The 23,867-nt window shown below is 43.7% G+C and overlaps 1 protein-coding gene across 1 annotated transcript; it reads right to left on the reverse strand.

Moving 5' to 3' along the window:
* Positions 1 to 13,819: 13,819 nt before the first annotated feature.
* On the reverse strand, positions 13,820 to 16,327 carry skida1 (SKI/DACH domain containing 1). The gene has a single exon (XM_034560527.1). The coding sequence runs from the start codon at positions 16,325 to 16,327 to the stop codon at positions 13,820 to 13,822; it is 2,508 nt and encodes an 835-aa protein (XP_034416418.1).
* Between the last annotated feature and the right edge of the window lie 7,540 nt (positions 16,328 to 23,867).

Here is a 23,867-nt window from a genome sequence, read left to right on the forward strand (position 1 = left end):
CTCGGCCGCCGCTGGCGTCCACGCAGCCCATGAACCACGGCGCGTTCCCGGGTTCCTGGAGAAAAGCTGCCGCACACGGACGATGACAAAGGGGACGCAATGAAAGGAGCGCGAGGACCAGAGCACCGAGCATGTCTGCTCCGGGAGGTCTCCGGACGAAGGCCGCAGCTAGAGCAGGAGCAGCAGGACGGACACGCGAGTTTCAGACGGGAGTGGGGATAGAAACGCAGGTGCGTGGACACCTCGGATCATGTGATCACGAGGTGGGTGGGAGAACAGAGAGGAGACTGTATGCAAATTATATGTGTGTGCGTGTGTGTGTGTGTGTGTGTGTGTGTGTGTGTGTGTGTGTGTGTGTGTGTGTGTGTGTGTGTGTGTGTGTGTGTGTGTGTGTGTGTGTGTGGTTGTGTGCGTGTGTGTGTGTGTGTGGTTGGGGGGGCGGAGGTAGGAGCTCTTCACTGGGGAGGGATCAAAAAGAGAAACGACCTTCAAATGTACAGGACAGTTATTGTGCTACATATGCGATACAATAAACCGGAATTGAGCAATCCACGTGTTTGTGTCGCGTATAAAATGCTATGGTGAGTTTCATTAAAGGCCGCAGTGATGTATTTATTCTCTACTGGTGCAGTTTATCCTGTATTTCAACATCTACCCTATTAACATGGTTATGCTCCTTCAATTAATGCTAAGTGTTTTGTTTTGCTCCCACGTCCGTGGAAATAGCAAAGGTCACCAGTCAATCACAAAATACCAATAAGCAGTAGGAGTTAGGGCTTTTACACGGGAGTTTTCCACGCAGTGGTAATAAAGGATCAAACAATGAAAAACGTTGTTTTTTTTTAAAGGCCTGTTTTGCTAGTTGGGCTCTTGCAGTCTGAACTACTGCTTCTTTAAACACAAACACTGCTAAATTAATTAACCTAATGAGGAGAAAACATTAACTAAACATCAGAATACTGTCGTGGGACGGTTTCTGTTATTTTGTTATTATATTTGTTACCCCTTTTATTCTTACATTTTATGAAATGATCCTTTCTGTGAAAAAAGGATCTGTCCTCCAGTGACCTGGTCGGCATCAGATAGGTCTACAATCGTAATCAAAACAAGAAGAGGATTTAATTATAATTATTTCAGCCATGTTTGTGAAACAAGACTGCGTCGAACCACGAATCAAATCCCACTATTGATTTGATTGAGCCGATCTGAAGCTAAACCACATGAGAGCCAGAGACTGATCTCTGTTCTTTCCCCAACAGTAAAAACAACATCTAACGTCCTCAAAAGTATCTAAAAGTTATCATATCAATGTTTTATTATTAGGGAGCTATGGGAGTATTTTCCTTTATGGACTAGGCTCCTCTGCTTGGCGCCCTGATCGAGCCATTATTTCACTGTAAAGCGAAATTAAATTGGCTAAAGTATGACAAAGTGAATCTTATTAACTATTTTGTTTCATTCTGATTCTTAAAATATTTTTTTTTTCTGACAAGTAAAAGGACAACGGGGTGACAAATCATACCGTTTAGTACCAACTGTGTAGATTATTGTCTTAAATTGCCCCTTCGCTTTGGTCCTGGTCACCTTATATTTTCCTACATCAAGGACATTCTTCAAAAACATCGTTTTGAACTGGAAAGTAGAAGAAAAAAATCTCACCAGCTGTGGGTTTTATTTTTTTTTTACTTAGTTCGTAACTTAGTTGAAGAAAAGGGAGGTCGTAAGCTCGAATCCCTTCACCATAAGCATATTTTGCAGAGCCATTCTCAACGGTTCCGGGGAGAAATGCAAAAACACGACGGAACCGTTGAAAGGGTTTAGTCGGAGTCCAGCTTGCCCTATGAGCCCTTTCCTAATCAAAAAAAAAAGCAGCGTCGTTGGGCAGCTAACTCCACCGTTCCACCTTAAAAAACTCTTCCGGTTTTCCAGACATCCCCTTTAAGAGAATGTTCCACTCGTCCTGGCGGCCGGCAGGGGGCGCTGCCAGACCGCGTCATCTCCTCGCGCTGACTTTAGCAGAGAGACACACAGCGGGGGGAATCAAACCACATTTTCTCTGTCCATTTGTTGTACTTCATACCGCACATTTTGGCGATTTCGTTCCGTCTCTCCAATCAGGGACTCGCAGACGTATACACATCGTAAAAAACATAGCACGGGAATACAAACGGATCTTATATGCCCCCCCCCCCCCCCTTCCCCCAAAAAATAATAATCAGCATGATTTTTATTGTTTTTTATTCAACTGCATATATGAAAACAATCGTGGTGGTGAAACCTATATTTGACGCCCATATAGCCTACATAATAAATTGGGATCATTCCACGTGAATTAATTTATGAAATATATAATGTTGTATTTGGTGCGGGACCCCCGGAGCTCATTGAATTACCCCCCCCCCCCCTTCTCTTTGGGTCTCACACTTCGAAAAGCTTTTTATAACCAGACCTTCAACATCACCATGTAGCGCTGTCGCCGTGACGCTGCGTAAAGCCCAACCCCAGGCCCACACGAGCTCCAATAACCTGCTTAATTCGTTAAGCGCGTGCTGCGTGGTCAACTTGTGCGCGCGGCGATACAACTGAGAAATGATTAAGTCAACGAAATCTTTAAAAAAAGAAGCTGCGAGATGAGCGTCGCGGCGCTCCGTATGACGGGGAGTCGCAGCGTTATATAAGCGCCCGCAGTCTGCGCCCCGAAGGACACCCAGCCTGCGGGAGAAGACAGCACAGCTGACTCCGGCACACTCACAGGTCGTTTGAGGTGGAGCAGTATTGGAAAATAGATATAGTCGCATACGCCGTTTTGTTATTATTAGTGGGGGAGGGGAGGGATCAGCCCATCACCTCAACTTACTTTGCATTTGTATCCTCTTAACGCGTTTATGTTGACGTTAAGGATGTACAGAAGGGATAAACAGGTGTACTTTAATCTGTTAACATGTGAGCTGATCATATGTCCGTATGATGATAACCGACTGGAGATATCATCATATTTGACCCCCCCCCCCCCCCCCCCCCCCCCCCCCCCCCCCCCCCCCCCCTTTTTTTAATCACAGAGAGAGGAAAGTTCTGCTCATCTGAAAATAGAGTAGAGAGGCATTTTCCTAAATTGATTGAACAATATTCTAGGCTATACTTTAATTTAGAAGATAAATATAGGCCTGATTTCACCAGACAGCTTCTCCCTCAACAATATAACTCATGATTCACTTCGCAGCTCGAATGCTCTTTTTAATCGATTACTATTTTATAGAAGAAAGAAAAAAGTCCATATTGAGGCAGTGGTTTCTAAACAATTCCCTATACACTTTTAGTTTCCGAGAGTCCAAAACAAATGCAGTACAGATGAAACCTCGTGACCCAACAACACTTACCCTAAGGATCAAAACGTTTCTTTAAAATAGATCGCGTCTAAATCGTGCCAGATTGCGAAAGAAGGTTCAGGTGTGACCGCAGAGGTCTCTTGTTGAACAACTTCAATGTGATACAAGCACTTCATTTATCTGCTGCGGGACATATGAAACTGATGCAGGCCATTTCTATCTGGAAGAAGCCCAGAGAGGCAAACCGTTGCATCATGTTGCCAAAACACAAATGAAACGAGATAAACAGATTAGGCAGTCATGGCAGCGAGTTTCCACCGGAGAAGAGGAGACAACTCCAGCCTCAATCAACATGGACAAATAAATAATATTGTAGAAAACCAAATGTGTTTTATTTGAAGAATTGGATATGGTGTTTAAATATATTGTAGTTTCATATATCGTTGTCAGCCGGTTTATCTTTATTCTATTGTACTCCCACAGACGTATTTTTCAGTACTGTGTATTTTAAGCCACTGTGTATTGTGGCTATATCCAGTTTGGGTATTGTGTGTCATCTGCAGTTTATAGATTCTATTTGTCTAACCATAAAATAAGAGTTCAAAGCAGCTAACTGCACATTTAATGACGCATTTAATGATACAAAGCACGGATTATCATACAAAATCACGCGTCTCAATTAATATAAACTCTCCACGTCGGTTCCTTGTTGGGTGCATTCACAACATCCCTTTGCGAGCTGCTCAGCCACGAGTCCACGAGGGAGAACTGGAAACACGAAGAGTCAGTCAGGGTGGTTGAGTGGACCAGAAGTAAGATGCAGTTTTGGGAGAGGTCAAATAAGAATACATGTGACTGCATGAAAGGATGGAGAGAAAAAAATAACCAAAATGTGGTGACATGCTGCATGATTTAACAGTGACCTAAAGTCCATTGAGTAATGAATAGTATAGGTCAAAAACGATGCATTGGTGGGTCTATTATAATGCATTTATTGGGTCCTAACGTTTTATTAAAGCCTCATGAAGTGTTAGTCCTGATTGGAGTCACCTCTGCTCAAACAAAATGAAAGCATTCTTATTTAAAAGCTATAGACGGGGCTTTCTTGTTTGGCCCGGGGGGATGAGAAGCAGCTCTGGCCTCAGATTACACTCCAAACAAGCCTCAATCAGGCCAAACTATTAACGAGGATTCACTGTAACATGCAGATCTTATCAGAGCTGGATCAACGGGAGCATTCTTCTGTGTTTCACAACGGTGGCTGGAGAGAGAAAAACACATCCCAAAATGAGTTTCACAGGATGATATACAACTAATGTCACTTAAAAATCGGTCAAGAAAACCGATCAGCAAATGAAATAATCAGAAACATTTTCTATCAGATTATTATTCTGTTGATGTTATTGATTATTTTTTTATCCACAAAAGTAATAATAAAGTAACAAACATAGCATGGTAAGAGTGAGACAGAATATACCTCTATTGAGAACATCACTTTCTCTCTTAATGCAAATATGAATATAACTGAAGGAAGAAACAACAGGAAGGCTCACGTTATTAAACATAACAGACATGTTTTGAATCAATATGGCAATACCACATGGCGTGATAAAGACTCACTACAAATATAGCTAAAATTAATTTGAAGTATGTAGTGGTTTTCGATTTAAAACTAAACACACTTTGTAATGACATCCGGCCTAAATAAGGAGTTAGTTAAAATAATACTGGCTTTCCCCTTTGTCAACATCCTGAATACCAAATAAAGAAGAGAGTGAAAAAAGTTGGCTGAAACCTTATCTGGCAAGGGCCCAGACAAACCCACCCAAAAAGTGGCCTATTATATTTCTCATCCACCCAATTTAAGAAACTTCACTTGAAGAGCAGAAGAGAGGAAGCACATCCACTCCAATCTGGTTTTGACACATAGCCTCTACTGCTCGCGTGCCCTGCAGCAAAGCAGTATGCAGGGTTCTTCATCTGTCTGACGTTTGACATATAGCCCTGGCTGAGGTGAGAGTGTCGACTACGGCAAAGGGCAATGACATCAATAATCAACAAGCTGTGAATGCGTAGAAATCTATCTTGTTTTGCATCTTGGTCAAATTATAAGGATTATTTCTGCTTTGTATGTTAATAATGAAAATCATATAGATGTTTTATTTGTTTCTGTATCAGCAGTGGAGGAGGTGCTCACTCTCTCTGTGTGTGTGTGTGTGTGTGTGTGCGTGCGTGTGTGTGTGTGTGTGTGTGTGTGTGTGTGTGTGTGTGTGTGTGTGTGTGTGTGTGTGTGTGTGTGTGTGTGTGTGTGTGTGTGTGCGTGTGTGTGTGTGTGTGTGTGTGGCTTTTATCCCCAATCCAGCTTGGGCTCCTTGTCCTAACTCCCTGGTATGAGGGGTCAAAGGTCACCACTGCTTGTGGCCGTGTTCAAATCCCCCTATAGTGTGTAATGTTCTCATCTGATCTGTGGTTTTATAAAAGGAACTGGTGTCCAGATATTAGTTTTCAAGCCGTGGAACATTTCAATCAGCTGATATAAAGGGTAAACACACAGGAGCTTTAGGTTGTCATCTAATCTTGTGCTCTGTGAAATTGCATTCATTTTTAGAGCTGCTTCTTTCAAACATGGTCAAATAGACAGACAAATGTGCATTTAAAATGGTCACATGGTTATTGTAGTTTAAATCCTTGTCCTTACAGTCATGTTTTTCCCACTTTTAAGGGAAACAAAAAATACCCCTTGATAAAAAGTTGTCTTTTAGGTCAAGCTCTAAAAAATGTAGCCAGTAAAACCAGTGAGATTAACCAATTTAGAGAAAATATATTGGGAAAGGTTAATGGCTTGTTGCAGAAATAACATAACGTTTTTAGTTAATGTTAAGATGTATCTTTAAAGAAAATAATGTGCCATTGTCAAAAAACAAGGCATTGCTGCCGAGTTTGCATACAACAAAGAATCAACTATGAAATGCATGTGTGAAGGCCGTTCAGTTTTAAGGCAAATTATGTATTGTTTCTAGTACAAAAAAACTCACAAAAGGCATTTTTTAATAGTCTCAATTCATACATCATTGGCAAAGAGCAGTTATATTGTTATGTATAACTATTAATTTAAAAGAAACTTAAAATATATAGTGGGTGTAATAATAAATAATATATATAATGAGAATCATAAGTTACGGATGGTTGTTGAAACATGTTCATATATGACACATGTTCAATCATTCATGTATGGGATTAGGCAGTTTAAAAAAAGTGAACAGGAATTTCAACTTTGTTGTTGAAATGTGGGTCACTAAAAAAAATCACTTTCTTAAAAAATTACAACCTGTGATTAAATGTGTTTATCTCATGTCCATATCACTTTATTTACGCTGCACGTCTTTATCTGCACTCCTGTTTCCAACTCGTTCAACATGTTTCTGTCACAACCGACAGTGTGAATTCTGATACATTTTTAAACAATTTAAAAAACTGACTTGTATAGTTTTTAGTGAAAGGACCATTTATCATCCTTAGGAGAAAAAAAAGAGGGGAAAAAAGTTGCATTCATTTCGGATATTATCAGCTCTACAAACCCACCAGCATTGGAGCTTAAAACAACGTTTGCATGTAAGGAATGTGTAACTAGTTTTGTATAGGTCTTTAAATGATCCTCTAGTTAAAACTGATGAATAATTCATAAATAAACCTCTGGTGGGAGCCAGGGGCTATATGCAACACAATACGGGCAACAGAAAACAGGCGAAGGCGAAAACAGTGCTTCGGCTTGACGGCTATCAGGACACCAGCCTCGACGCCTTGGCCTGTCGATATTACACAAAAGCCTTCCTGGGGTTCTGATCGGCGTTCAGTTGGCTGACGCGCGCACGCGGCTCGCCTACACGCAGCCGCTCTGGAGGCCAATGCGCGTCACTGGCGCGGGCATGTTGGTAACTGATTGAATCGTGCGTTTCAAAGTTTCTCCGGTCTCCATTCGACGCGATGCTACATCTGGCTCTCTCCTGCCCGCAGAAAAGCCTTTACAAATGGAGTTGAGCTCCATGACGGAGCAGAAGCCCTCTGGTGCTGCTTTTTCCCCTTCCTCCCCCAGTCCCTCTGGCCAGGGGAACCCTCTGTGGGCTCCCTGTGTCTTTTAGAAACGCGTGCTTTTCGGCTCTTTGGGGTCAGATATTAACTCCAGAGCATTTGAATTTAATTAACACGTGCAGGCTGGAAAATATGTAATTTCGGCAAAGATATCCTCGGTGATTTGGTGGCCGGACGTCAGAGTCACACTTTGGGTCGACACTTCTAAATCACACGAATCGCCTAATTAGAATAATATTATTAATACAACCAACTTTTGACATTGAGTCTGCATGCCTAATAATATAATCAATTTAAGTTAAGTTAGAAGGAGCCCAATTAAATAGGTATGATATGCTTTAAGAATACATTTCAATATAAATAAAAAACGCATGGCTGCCCATTAACCATATGAGCAGTTAAAGTACGAACGTTTTAATTGTTTAAATTAGAGTGACAAAGCAATATTTTAGACAACACTGAAATACTCCATTTGACGCCTGAGTGTGGTTTTGAAAAGTAAACCGTGTAGCAGGAGCGTTGTTCCCGTCTCCTCTCCACACAGGCCGCCATCCCTCCCTCTGACCCCGGGTCTGTGCAGAGAGAAGCCGGGTTGAGGCAGCGCTGTTCCCCTCCGCGGCTACAATGCATACACGACCTAATGGAAATGTTAACCAATATGCGGGGATATAAGTTAATACACTGATGGACACGATCAGCTGAACTATCCCTTCATTCTTATTTGTGCTTTTGTATTACTGACGATGATGTAATATCAATATTACAATGTTATGAGCCCCTAACCTTTGCACTACTTATTTTAAATTCATGGAGGTCGCCGGATTTTAGGCATATTGATTGATTGCCAATCACCATAGATGTATAGGATGTAAAAGTAGCATGCCCATAGTTGGCAAATGGGGATTTACGAGGTGATTTTGTATAAAGAGTCAAATGTGTGTAAATGTATGTTTGTCAATAAAAATTAAAAAAGGGAAATTCTTGCAACATAAAAAAAAGCACTCATGTCGTCAATAGCCTCCATCCATAAATTAAACGATGGTCCTTCGTGTAACTCAAAACTCTATTTAAAGGCACAACTGTTGAAGCGTGAAAGTGCTTTTGGCTCATATACCTGTGAGCCAAAAGTGTCAAATATTAACCAAGAAGAGAGACATACAGTAGAGAGGAGAGACAATGTTGTTGTTCATTTAATCCACCCGGTTGCTCAGCTCTGTATAACCAAAGAGGGGAAAGCACATGCGGGTCCCACAGAGGAGCTCTCGGGTCAGCACATAGAGGAGCCGTGAGCTCCACCGACTTCTCACCGGGGAACGTTTGTTTTACACCTTCAACAGAAGCTCTGCTCTCCGTGTAGTCTGACTCACTCTTACTGGGACGCAGCCGCACTCACACTTAAACACCACGTGGCGTTTCTACTTCATTAAAGGAGTAAAGCTGTTATTAAAAAAAAAAAAAATACACAAATAATGACCACAAATGTATTCTCTCGCCTATATTTTGAACCACAAGCTCGGCCGACTGTCATAATTATTTGATTCATCGCCTCTGTGGAGTTTACACAGTCACGCAGTGTTAGAGGCTCTACGACACGCTGATTGGTTTGCTGCACAGGCTTTGGGGTTATCAGGAGCCCAAACCAGAGCGAAGCGATACACATACCGTGATCATCTCGTGGGTGACAAGTGTCTTGCTTTGTGTGTTTAGGCTCTGTGCATTGAATCAGTGTATGAACAGTATACCTAATCGCTTTCCTCCCACCAATAACGTTGGACAAAGTGCATACTTTATCTAATCAATTATTACAGTTATTCTAATTGTAAAGATTGATCTTTTCTTAATTATCGTCTTTGGTTAATTGTAGACGCTAAGCATTTCATCCACAAAGAGAAAAGCAAAATGTGTTGCAGTGATCTATACGTCTGTGCTGAGCTATTTTATCATGTGGAGAGCACATTTCCTGGGTTCTTCTGCTCCCTAAAACTCACAAAGAGAGAGAGAGAGAGAGAGAGAGAGAGAGAGAGAGAGAGGATACGCACACACACACACGAACGCACACACACCACCCACACACCATTTACAAACCCCCCCCCCCCCCACCCCCCCCCCTGCTTCTGTTTTGTTTATTGATATTTCACATCAAAATATGATGAGCTTGTGAGTGACCTTATGTGAAGGGGTGAGTGGCAGGCCAATACTTTACAGTTCAGAGATTAAACATAAAAACGACCTGATCGCTTTTAATTGTCTCAAAGATCAATGCAAAGTGCTGACCTCAACGCGGCATGTGTCTGTCAGCATTACCCATAACTTCGTTTCCCAAACACGCAGTCAGCCACAAATATAATGTTAGCTGCAATAAGAAGTGGCCCCTTTTTCTTAAATGAAAATACAATTGTCTTACGGCTTGTCTTGTTCACGATATTCTCTCTATTGTTATTCTATAGAAGTTACAGTCTACTGGTTTTCCAATCCGCACTGGAATGTAAACCCTGAAACGCCGGCAGCAGTATAATGGCTCGCCTCTGCTCCCAGTGTGGCCCCTCCAGGCTCCAGCAGCAGCAGCCGTGCCGGGGCCAGACAGCCTGCCAGCCCCGGATCCCCTTATCAACCGCGGGGCTTTGGCCTGGACCTTATACCGCAGAGTCCCATTAATCAGGGAAACATCCCGTCAGATACCGGAGATTGAGCGAAGAGCAAGTCGCTCAAAGCTTCTCAGTATAAAGTTGCAGGTCGTGCGCGCGCTGCACCAACGTAGTGTGCCTTCTTCCACACTTAGTGGCCAAAGGGAATGGTGATGTGTTTTTTTATTCTCGTTGGCCATCTCTGCACACATAGCTTCCTGCAAATTGCATGCCAGCTGTACGGTATTTCTGTTGCACAAATGTTCAGCGTCCCTGCAGGACTTTATAGCCCATGGAGGTTTCTCTCTTAATGTATTAGAGCGAGCAGCCTTGCACCAGCTCGTGCGCAGTGGTTGGAAATGCTGCATGCGTCTGCGGTTTGCCTCCTGTTATTATTGCAGTCTCCGCAGGCCGACCGCTTCTTCCGTCACACACCGGGGAAGGGATTCCCTCACTTTGAGAGTATAGACTGAAGATATTCTATGGAGCCATGTTTAAGGTGCACCTATTCACCATAGTCACCATAGGTTCTATTGTTAGTTTAAACATGCCCACAATGTGGATATGCACTAAATCTGGTTGGGGTCTATTATTTTATTTATTTTTCTTAAACAATTAGCATCAAGTGCGACATCATTATCAGTTATTTAATTGAGAGTAGTCCATTTCCCTAAACACTTTTAAGCATTTATGAAATGACTGGTGTTCTGAGTCAATTCAAAGGTTTGAGCCATTTAATAGCAAAGTGCAATTTTAATGATGAAAATCAGCTGAGTTCCTAAAATAAAAGATATAGAAAGGGGAAACCCCATTTAAAAAAACGTCATGGTTTTCACAAGACAAATGTAAATCCCAGGCCAAAATGTGTTAAAACCCCTCCACAACAAATGACTGTCCACATCAAAAGAAAGAGAAAGAGTCTGATAAGTACACTCAGTTGCGTTTAATGAATGCTCCATAATAAAAAAAGAAAAACGGAAGGGAAAGTGCTTCAGAAATCCACCGTTCAAGTTTCCATTTCGAGTGCAGTTTTTCTATGTTCACAACACAAATCAATGTACAAGAAACCTCAGAAAAATTCACAAAAATAAATATTCAGTTTCATATAAACAACCAGTGACTTCAAATTCCATGTAAAAAAAAAAAAACTCAAGTATTGTATCAAAAAAGCGAAGTAAATGAGTGAATGAGGAGGGCAGGGAAGTGGGGAGGAGGAGGAAGGAAGGAAGAGGGGGGAGGGGAGTGCACGATGCAATTGTTTACATTGATAGCGTCACTGTCAGAGAGCTATTTGTCTTTACGGACTCTCCCAACAGGCCATTACCACCATCTCTGTCCCACCGCTGCGCATTGTGAGTCCTGCGTGAGAATAGGCTGGTGCGTCAGGGGGGCAAACCCGCACTGCTTTGGGCGCCGGCTATTCCTCTTCTTCCTATGCCGTGCAGCCCGTGCTTTTGACATGCGGATTAAAGGTTGAAAGCTTCGCTCTTGCCCCCCCCCCCCCCCCCCCCCCCCCCCCCCCCCCCCCCCCCCCCACCCCCCCCCCCCCCCCCCCTCTTTCCCCCTCCGTCAGCTTGTGTCACGGCTGCAAAAACAGCCACTTTAACAGGCTGATAATATAAGTTCAAGTTTGAATTGTCGCTCTGGCCTCAGAAATATAAGGCCCACAGTGAAAGCTGGGGGCTACGGATGCTTTAATCACGTGGCTAAACATCTAGCATATGTATCCACACGGATTCAAGCGGAGTGAAACTCACTTTTTATACATTTTTTTTCTTCTTCTCTTTTTTACAATCACCTATTAAATAGTTTCTACAATCCTCTGAATGAATGCACCCCTTTGCTGTGCTTGTGACGGGGCTGACATCATTCACGGGCTTTGGGTTTGTTGTGATCTGGCTCGCCATAAGCTGGGCCTCTCTTTGTCGCAGACAGAAAAGCCTGCCAATTAGCAGAGCGCTTCCTGCACTGCCATTAAAAACATCTACACGTTTACTTGAAACACCTACAGGTAGGCGCAGCTTCAATCTCTTGATTTACTCGTGTTTAAAGGTGATACACAGAAGTCTATTGCTGCATTTAGGGAGTAAATGAAACAGCTCTGGGGGCACTACATTCACTGAGCGGCCATATTCAAAGGCTACATTAAAGATAATGAGATGGTGATGTACTTGACAAGAAAGCAATATACGAAAAGACTGTAGTTTGGGTGTGCCAATAATATGAACGAATTTACGGTTTTTCCCAAGTTCAAATCAAGACAATTGGCGTCAAATAAGAAATAGAACAATGAACAACAGTGGCTTTAGGAAAAATAAGCAAATTTTTAAATTATAGAAAAATCAGAAAAGCCATCATTGCATGCTAGAAACTCACATATGGCGAATCCCAGATATTCAAATAGCAGTGAATTGAATGCAGCGTGGCCTCTGTGTCTACATCCAAATCACAGTCTCATCTTTAGCTGTTCTTTTCTATCAGCATCTCTCAGACATCATTTCACAGGCTAGTCAGAAAACCCTAAAGCTGAAACAAGACCCCCAACAGTATCAAAGTGCAATGCATTCTAAGCCTCTCTTGTGCTTTGTCGCATTGTTTCTGAGTAGCCAGAGTAGCTAGGTATTTCACGCTGTTTTGGTGTTGTTTTCCCCCACTGTGACTCCTGAATCCCATCCCATCCATAGCCTATCTTGGACGTTGTCATTATGTCTGTGTTTTCCTCTTTTTCTTTAAATTCATGGCCATGCTTTAAACACAAATACAGCAAATACAGACTGCCCCTGGCACACATATGGTGTGCAGGAGAAATCGGTGGCCAATTGGACCAGTGGGGGACATGAATAGAGCCTAACGTGCTATAAAGGTCTGAGCCTTATTCTTTTTGATTGTCTGTACATAAGGCCTGTGCTGTGTATGGGCCTGCGTCTGTGCACAGTCACACAAATGCAAACCAGGAAATAATCTGCAGAAATAAAAACAAGACTGAAAACCAAATCACACTAGAAAAGAAGGAGAAAAAAAACACAAACACCAGGAATAAGTTCCTGTAAAATCTAATAAAGGCTTAACTGTGAATATGTAAAAACAGCATTAAACCAAATTGTTTAATCATTCTCTGAAATTGAACACGTGGACACATGGGCCATTGTGGCCAAGCTGGTCAGCATGACAGTCATGAAAGAAAACACAGCTTTGATATATAAAATATGCCAGGTGGCACAGAATGGGAAACCCTGATTTTTCTTTTTTTTTTCTCTTTGCCAAGTCAAACTTTCTTCCAGCCCCGGCTAGATTAAGAGTAGCCTCAGAACTGCAGGTTTTTTTTTTAAACCCCTTTCCTCTTTTAGACAAAGCACAACCCACTGAGACCCTGGCAGCATACAATCCAACAGGTCGAGCATAGAAAAGCGAAGAAGAAGGAATCAAAACATAGTCAAGTAAACGCAATAAGGAGAACCTAACCTATTGCTTAGGATAGCTTATTCAAAACACACGTTTTTTTTAAGCATACATCCGCAAGCGGTGTCTCGCAGTCCAGTGGGCGTTTTCTGAGGCTCCAAAAGGGATCGTGTGTGTTTTCCTCGATCAAACTTAAAAACAAAGCGGAATGTAAAACCCATTCACAGAAAGAAAAAAGAAAACACAAAAATATACACAGATACAAGTGAGCTCTCGTTAAGACTAGGATCAGATGGGAGATGGTTACGGTGGGAGCTTTTGTTGTGTGTGTGTTTCTCTTTTCCTTTTTTTTTTTTTTTTTTTTGCTTTAAAAAAAAAAGCTCAGTATTTCCTAGTTCTCTGAGCGAGTGGGGGAGGGAGAATCTGGCCGCCTGGCTTCCACCTCCACACGGGGTGGGACAGAGGGGGAGGCCCGGGACCCCTCATCGAGTTCAGGGAGTAAGCAGGGCACAAATCCCCGTCGCTGCCGACAACCAGCGACGGCGGCGATGGGAAATTCGCTATCAGGCTGAAAGGCGTTTTTGCAGGCGATGCTGCAGTGCTGCGTTTGCGTCTGCTTGGTAAATCCTTCGTGGATACCTCTTCGCTGCCCGCGGGGCGAGAACAAGACGAAGAAGATGGAGGGGAAGAAGAAGAAGAGGAGGAACAGGATGAAAATGCTGTCTTGTTGACCATGGGGAGGTTCAGTTTTGATTGCGTCCTGGAAACTCGAGGTTTCTTATTCCCGAGCACCGTAACCCTGCAGTTGTTGTTCCGGTGCTCCCCCTCGTCGATACACGGGGTGTCCTGGGTGCTCCCGTATTCCTGAGGACCACAGGGGGACCTGGGGGGCACATCGGGGCTCTTCTTTGTGGCTTTAACCCCACTGTTAAAAAAGTCCCCGTGTTTAATGGGATATTGGCCACTGGTGCTCTCTTCTTTACATTTGACTGCAGCAGCCTGACTCTGGTATTCATATTCATCACAGCTTTCCTCCACTTTAACTTTCACACTGTGGAGGTTGAAGGGCGGCGTCCTGGCTGTCCTGCCGTCGTCCGAGTGGGGCACGGCGGTCACAGAGAGCTCCTCTGGCTCGGTCTTTATTTTTTTCAGCGGAGTGGGCAGTCTTAGGCTGCCGGTTTTCGCCTCCCTTTTCTCGGCGCATCTGTGGATCTTGGCGTCTTTGACCTGGTCACATTGTGCGTTCAGTCCCGGGTGGCCCTTGGTGGGATGTCCCGGTGTCCTGCACGCGGTGTTAAAAGCCTTATACCGGGTGGGTCCCCGTGAATAAGGGGCCAGCTCGCCCACGTGGTCAACCCTGCTTGAATCGGCCTCAAACGCCTTCTCCCTTTTGGACTCAGTGAAAAAGCTCTCCCCGATAGCAGTTGAGTTAAATGTGGGTGGATGTAAGGGCACAAAGTCCTGTCTCGTTTCACCGCGTATGAACTCACATTTCGGTCGTTTCTCCGGTCTGCTGACCCCGGTCTGCGAAGCGGCGCCATATCCCAGTGTCCTGTGTTGCTTCTCGTGTTGATGCTGGTTGTTGTAGTGAAACGTGGGCTGCAGGACCAACGGTGCTTTACTCGTGTTGAGACCTTTGGCGAGAGAACCAACCCGGGCCCGTCTGAACCGAATGCTCTGGACCGAAACGCGGCTCGAAACAGAGCTCGAGTCGGACTGAGAAGAGCTCTCCTCCTCGTCTGAGCTGACCTCTGAACTCTCCGACTGCGTGTCGTCTTCATCCTCGGCGCCGTCCTCGTCCTCCTCCTCGGAGCTCCCGGAGTTGCTGGTGGTGGAGAGGCCGGAGCCGAAGTCCGAGTCCGGGTACGCCCGGTCCGAGTAGGTGCTGGACTCGGTGTCGCTGCTGCAACTCTCCGGGAAGCTCGGCTCGTGGTGATGGTGGTGGTGGTGGTGATGCTGGTGGTGGTGGTGGTGGTGAGGTCTGGGGTCAAGATAGAAATCCGGACCGAGGTGAAAAGCGCCAAAAGAAGTCCCGTGACTTCCGGGCGATTTGGGTTGTACGAGCAGCACCGGCGGTACGTGGTGGTGCGCGTGTCTGCTCCTGCTCAACGAGTGCCTCGCGCTGTCCCTGCCGCCGCCCCCCTCGCGCCTCCTCTTCCTTTTGTGAAGTAGGTCGCCGGCTGAGCGCGAGAGCCTGGACTGAGCAGCTATGGCGGACTGACGCACCACCGGCTGCCGGCTCCCCGCGCTGCGGAAAAACGATTGCCTTTGGCTCAGAGTAACACGGTTCCCTGCTATGTTCGCTGTTTCATAGTTTTTAAAGTGTTTGTGACTGGACTTGGTCTCCGAACGGTACTCCCGTCCGTGGGTTTTGTTGTAGAATTGAGGTAGTTTGGAGTCGGTGAGGCAAGGCGTCAGCTCTCTCCTCCTGCCCGTTTTGTTGTGGAGCGCGAGAGTCTCCGGGACCCCGTGCAAACTAAACCAAACTTTTTCCTTCCACAGTTCGGCGTCAGCACTGAGGAGTCCCGGGGACGCATCCCCATCCCCGGGGGAACACGCCGCTTTCGCTTTCCTTTTGTTGGACTTCAAAACCCGCTCCGTCTTGCAGGAGAAATACAGAGCCTCCACGTCCTCCCGCGATATGAGGGTGCATTTAGCGGCATGGAAAGCTATAGAGTTTATTGCTTTAAGCTTCCGCAGCTCCTCCAGGTCACAGTGGTGCTTCTTCACCTTCAGGTGGTCCATGCGCTTGTGCACCGTGGTCCGAGGGATGTTCTTCAGCAGGTCGGTGAATACCTGAGACAAAGCAAACATTTGCTTGCCTTTGATGAGCAGGTACCCCAATCTCACTCCTTGCATTTCCTCAAAGCCCCACTGCAGGTCTCCCATGTTGTATGTATCCGCTCCAATGTATCAATCCATGTAGTCACTCTCAGTATAGTATGGCTTTACCAGTAAATGGCATGGGGTCGCGAGCTTAAGGCATCCTGCTCATACCTTTAATCCATCCACACTGCTGCTGCTGCGTCATGAAAATGCAAACTTTGACATGCGGACTTAAATGGAGCTGCCGGTGTCTAATAGCTTGAATGATCTGACAGCATCCACTCGTCGCCTCTTGCCCCAGTTCGGCATGGTGGAGGAATGCGACCGATGCGTCCACCAAGCCGGGGCTGCTGCTACTACCTGCCTCTGCCGGCTCCACTCCCCTCTGGTCGGCAGCAGGACGAGGGGTAGGTGTACACCACTGCCTCAGCCAGAGGGATAAAATAGCGAGGAGAGAGAGAGAGAATGAGAGAGAGAGAGAGAGAGGGAGGGAGAGGGAGTTGTGAGGGTAGAGGGGAGGGAGAGAGAGAGAGAGAGAGTCAGTCAGAGAGAAACAGAATAAGAGCTAAAAATGCAGCTGCTATTCTGGCTGCTGGTTAAGCCACAAATAAAACGACAGAGAGGGGAGGTGCACCAGTCTGGAGACACCTTCATCAATTAATGCCCTGGGAGTCGACGCCCATTGGATGCCGCTGACAGGTGATGCAATAAAAATGGATATTCCATCCCCACCCCCTCACACACCCATACCATCACAATAGTTTACATTCGTGCTCACACACTCCGCTGTTAAGAATAAATGATGCAGCTATGACATACGTTCACATTTGAGAAATTCTCCCCAGTTCACCGAAAGTGTACAACCAGAACCCGAGCCTGCAAAGTGTCATGATAAGACTGGAATGCATTGTGCTGTTCCCTTTTGATCCACATCAAAATACATGCGGCATGCAATCGATTGTATGCTGGTAACATGACTACACACTCCGGGTATTTAAGACAGTTTGATGTGTGTGTTAACGCAGCGCAGCTTAAACAAAGCCATTTTCTTTTTTTACACTAGGCGAGCTGTTTTCCACGTTTCGGCTGCTCCCCTGACCAAGGCTCTACTCATCTGCTTTTGTTGGCTCTATATTTTCGTCCATATGATTATTTCCCTCGCTGGTTGACGAAATGACCTACCGATCCTTTATACTTTGTATGCATATATATTAATTTGTATGACTATACCTTATTTACGTCGTTTTTTAAAACATTTTTTCCTTTCCAGTGAGTGTGTGTGTGTGTGTGTGTGTGTGTGTGTGTGTGTGTGTGTGTGTGTGTGTGTGTGTGAGAGAGAGAGAGATAGGCTGGAGCACTATTAATTTATTGTTTGTTGGCGCAGCAACTGGTATAGATACGAAAATGTCCATTAGCGTAAAACAGTAGAAATAATATTTATTATATTACCTAATTATAACACTGTTAAATTGTAGCCTACGTTGATACCAGTAAAACAACGTAAACAGTGTTGTACAGGCTAAAAGTGCAGAGTCAGGGTTGCTTTTCCCACGAGATGTTTGAGACAATGTAGGTTAAAGCTGTAGCTAATAAACAATCACATTTAAATCTCCGTTTTTTCTTTTGTAACGACACTTGGAGCAAAAATCCCGAAATACATTTGATACATACAATGTATTATATACATTTATTAATAATATGTATAATCAACAAGTAGCTTTTTATTGAAGGGAGAACGCCAACAAAGTCGATTGTCGTATTAGTGTACATAACGTATCAATCACTATTTAATATCTGGGAACTCTCTTTATGTCATGCATAAAACTTCGTATTTTCACATTTTGTGCCTACCCTGTGCACCCCGAAAATACGACGCACACACCCCGCAATGATTTTCCATGGAACGCGCATATGCGCGCACGGGAGCAAGAGGTACAATCAGACAGACGCACGCGCACCCATCGCAACACGCACACACACACACACGCACACACACACACACACACACACACACACACACACACAGAGATGGGCAAAGGAAACATACAGGCTGAAGCCACCACCCATAACGCTGTCCAAATAATGCATATAATGAGACTGCGTAATACAGGCTAATTGTTTGAATTACGGTAGGCCTTCAGAAGGCTGTTTGGACTGGCTATTGTGTTTGCCCCTGAGCCATATTCTCTAAAAGCTCCCTGCATTATGTTCCGTCTTTGTTATCTATAAAACACGTGAATCCCTTGTGGCCCGTTCCTCGCGGGCACCGCTGCGCGCGATGGGGCCAAACTCAGGACTGAGCATGCTCAGTTCCACAATGTTAAGCCTATTTGCTTATACAGACACTGTATGCTGAATAACATCGATGTTACCTCGGTGTTACATCAAACTGCGTGTTATATATGTAGGCGTTGTTATTATAAACCCCCGAATGTGATTGGAACGTGTCCACAAAATCCATGCAAGGTTGGGCTGTAGAGCAGAAGCACTCACGTGGTGGTCATGGATGCAGACAAGATCATGCATCATGCATACCAAATACGATAAGGAAATGGTGTGTGTGTATATATATATATATATATATATATATATATATATATATATATATATATATATATATATATTGACACACACGCACACACGCAGACGCACGCTACGTCTCCAGGTATACGCTACGTGTATCCATTTGGATCGTCAGGGTCAGGGTGTTACACCTTGAAAGGACAGCCTAGGGACTATGCTTTGATGGACACAAAAATATGTTCTATTTTTTATCTAATGCTACAGCAGAACGTATTGTGCAATTGAGTCGCAGAGATAAATACAAGTTGTAATTATAGTAGCCTCTAGTGTATATTCTACAGGATAAACTGCAGAAAGCTGCTATGCACCGCACAAATTACTTGCGGTCATTATGGGTTAGGCTTGAAACACGTCACGGTGTGCGCGTGTGTTTGTGAGCCCGTGTGCTGCTATCAGTGAATCTATGTATTACGCATTCACTTCACCAGTCAGTAAACCCGAGTTCAACTCCCGAACACCCAAAGATCATCTGACCGGCATTCTCGCTTTTCACGTGCATGGTTCTGGAGGCCCATGCCAGCATTAATACCCGCGTGGAATACGGAGCAGAGTGAAGTGAGAGGAGGGGCAGCTTGTTGAGGTCCAGGTCCCCGGGGGAATAACTCCGATCCCAGAGCCACGGTGCACCGTGCCTGTGAGATGCAGGGAGGAACAGACAGTCAGGGCTGGTTTGATCTCACGTCATGTCCACTGCATGTCTTTCTCATTGGAAAACGGGCTTTCTTTCTTGTTTGAGAAAAACACGTGCTTATTGTTTTCTTTTAGGTCATATGGCTCTCTCTTGGACGTGCAGACGATTTAAAACAGCGTAAACTCACCAATTCTCCCCTACTGACCCAAAGTGGTTCCCATCCAAACTGACCATTCACGCGCATTGTTCCTAGAATATAATTGTGCTATAACATAAATACATCCTTTATCACGAAATAATGCAATTGCACAGAAATTGTAGATGGTTGTTTTGACTTGACATGGATCCTTCAGCAACAGTTTCATACATTTTTAACAATGATTGCCATTGTTGCCACATGTTAAACCGTACCGGCTTTCAAACTTAACATTTTTAATATTTTTAGAACTATTAATTACTGTCTTACGTGCCCCCCCACCCCCACCCCCACCCTACACACACACACACACACACACACACACACACACACACGCACACACACACACACACACACACGCACACACGGTTAATTTGTGTGACACATAAGGGCTTAATGAAAATCTAGAACAAACAGCAATAGTCTGATCAAGACATTCTTCATGTTAATATCCATAAAACGCATATAAAATAATATTAATTAATTATTATTATTTAAATAATTCTTAGAACATGACAAACTTTTCATCGGATTTTTTTTCATTAATAAAATAGGATACTTTTCCAAAACATCTGTCAGTGAAGTCTCTCACATCGGTGCCCCGTGATGACGCCGTGGTTTTTAAATTGGAGCTCTCAGTTTATCCCAAGGTCCGAATCGAGGGCCATCTTAAATAACCTAAAACAATAATATAATAATGTAATAATGACTCAATGAAAATAACCTTGTGCACGTACATACATATTTGAGTATTTCCAATTAAGACCAGCGACTCTTTGTTATGCAGATATGTGGTGCACCAGATGCCACAGGGCACTTATTCCACCCTCTCCTGCGCCTGGATGTCGGTCGGGACTGGAGGGGAGGAGACGAGGCCGAGTGGCCGAGAGAGAGACCTCAAGCACGGGGGAGGTTTCTTTCAACAGCCTGTAGTGTGCTGGGGATATGCCTTAGCCGACAACATCGTAACGTTAGGCTCATTCCTATGGGCATTAGGCTACTTCTGTTTCGGCTTGACGTGTTCTAAGGCTACTGGAGGGGAACCACTCCAACTCACTTTAATCTTTAGGATATGTTCAGGCCAAGGAGTCAAGCCTATACTTCCCGGGAGTCAGTGGCATCGCAACCATAGTTTCAAGATAACAACATATATACAATGATACCATTCATCGAATCTAAAAGTGAAAATTCAATGAATAAAACGTCTATTCTTAATTTAGAGGCCTACACATGACGGATGTCCGCCTCGTGACTGCTGCTAGCTACTAAAAAAAATAAATATATATATATATATATTTTCCACTACTTCACGGTGGAAGACCGGCTTAATGGGGGAGATAGGCGGGTTACGCTAAAGACACCGCCTACACACACACACGCGCGCGCGCGCGCACACACACACACACACACACGCACACGACCACAAGACCAGTGTTTTGACGCACTGACAAATATATATTTTTTTAAAGTGTGAAATTGAAACTTCAATGCTCGAGCAGGAACACGTGGAATGTCTCCAGCGCCGTATATATAATATGTAACGGCCAATGGACGTATAGTTAACCATGTATAATTTAACAGGCTTGCAAGATATACAGAAAGTTCACACACTTCATGAAATCGCAATGTGAAAAAAACAGTTTGTGGGACGAGGTTTGTGCAGCATGGTTCATTTGGTGAATTTCATAATTCTTTATAAACTCACTGGTCATAAAATCCTAAACGCTTCCACTTTTCTAACACTCGTCAACCCCTAACGTGTTGCTCCTGCGGCTCCAAGTCATTTGTTTTGCATCGAGTTTTATGGAGACACTTGGTCAAGGAGGCGCAGGCACTTGTAAGAGGATAGACTTTTTATGACACAAACCTATGCCAAAACAATGAATTCCTCTCCACCCCCAACCACCCCGGGAGAATGTGAATTTACATGCAATCCGAGCCTGAAGTGTGTGCGGACAGTGGTGGGGGGAGGGCTCTCTTCACCTTTCACCCCGCCGTGTTGGGACTGTTTGTATTTTTTTTCTTCTTTCCTGGGCCCCGTGCTACTAGCAGGCCAGAGAAGCCACCGTGGCTAAATACTGATAGGTCTGAATGTGGTGTGACCATGGTGTGAACATTATAGCTCGGGAGTGTTGAGTTCAATTTTGCTGCTCAGGTCATTTCGGTGTTCGCTATACTTTCCATTTCACACTTGCAGAAGGAAAATACCTCATGGATTTCTATTGGAATAGCTGATAACTGGAGAAAATGGTTCCAATTGTTCCCACGCATCATATCATAAAGATATGATGTCTTGAACAATTTGAACCATTTTTTATGAATATATCACAGAGATGGGGATCCATGGTCTGTCAGAACCTTTACAACATATATTAAATTGACCATAAACTGCCATAAACCAAAAGAAAGACATCAGCCCAAGTATGGCCATACTATATATTATACAAGTACAACTTAAGATATATATAAAGCCTGGTATATGCCTGTAATTACTGCCAGAGCGAATATCAGGCTCTGTTGAATTTGAATGAATAATGTGTTTATTGTGATTGCCGCATATGAATAATCTTAAATAAAACAGAGGAGTTAACAGGGAGTTGGACACACAATGTAGATATGAATTCAAGGATGTTTGACACATGAAGGAATGAAGGACTTCTGCATGTGTGTGCCGCTTACTAACTGCTTTATCTATCAAACAATGCCTTCATTGTTTCAATTTAACTATGCTTAAAGAAAAATAGTTGGGCTATATATAAAGGTTAGGGTAGATTGTGTAAATAACCGATTAAATATCTCACACAACATATATTTTCTTGATCTTACCGCAAACAATGTTATGCTGTTTATTTTTTTAAACAAAATCATATAGTTTACATTCTACAAGATACCCATGAAAAACTTTCCTCGTTGATTTGAAAGCAAACATATGGCATCAGTTTGCACAATCGCTTCAAAATAGAAATCCTATATTAGCTGTCAGTAGTCATTTGTTGAAGCTTATGAGCTAAGTCTGGGACAACATTCCTCCCAGAGTGTTATAGTTTTCTGCAAAGCTACCCTGCAACACACACACAAACACACACACACACACACACACACACACACACACACACACACACACACACACACACACACACACAGGATGCAATGTTTCAGAAACAAAATTCAGATTTTATTACTAGTGTGATGTTTCTAACAAACATTGCTTGCTCCTGGGTCTTTCTGAGAATGTATACATGTCAAGAAAACTAAAGCCTTTAAAAGAGATTGAGTACGGAAGGCGATCTCTTAAAAGCAGTAACCATTAAACAAAATAAATAACAACTAGGGAATAAAGTATGTTCAGAATTTTGATGCCGCTTACATAGAAGTCTGTGTGGGGACTGCTTTTCCTAATGTTGTCTTTCCTCCCAGTGTATTTTACACGTTGCTCATCCCAAACAGAGACCACAAAACTTCAATCATGAGAGCCAACTGAACAGGAGTTACATTTCTGACAATTAAACATAGACCCCCCAAAAAAAAGAGTTATAAAAGCACAATACGGGAATATGGATGAGTATACTGCAGGAGGGCCAATTCAATCCTTATTTTTCAATGCATTGTTTCTATTGTTTGTGTAAATGCCTGCAAACAGCAAAATCAATCAAATGAGAAATAATACAATCAAGTATGTTCGTAGAGGATGTTGTTTCTGCTTTCTCTCACCCAGGTCAAGTGAAAGAAGCTGCCGTATACCTTGGACACTACACAGGCACAATGCTGGAACACCTTGGCATAAATCCTGCTTTAATCACTACAGTTGCAATGTGGAGAAAAAAATGTGCATGTTTTTATATCTTTTATGTGACAAATGAATATGTTGAGACAAGATAGCAAATTTTCCCAAACAGATCAAGGCCTGGAGCAGAAATGCTGTTGCAAATACCAACTTGATGTACAGTATGGGCAACATTGCTCTGACATATGGGACTGCCTGGTTATAATTACAGATGACCTTACATTATACAAGAGCTTGGGAGTGCTATATGAGGTCACAAATAGTTGTTGGAGATGGTGTGGCTTTTGTCTGGGGGGGGGGGGGGGGGGGGGGGGGTGGCTCTTCTCTGACATCTCGAGGAACATAACATGATTCGTGCAGACTTTGACTTAATCAAGTGCAAGTTGTAAAAATCATTTGCCATTTTCAG

This window comes from Cyclopterus lumpus, chromosome 20 (genome assembly GCF_009769545.1).
Source record: "Cyclopterus lumpus isolate fCycLum1 chromosome 20, fCycLum1.pri, whole genome shotgun sequence".
NCBI classification, from domain to species: Eukaryota; Metazoa; Chordata; class Actinopteri; order Perciformes; family Cyclopteridae; genus Cyclopterus; species Cyclopterus lumpus.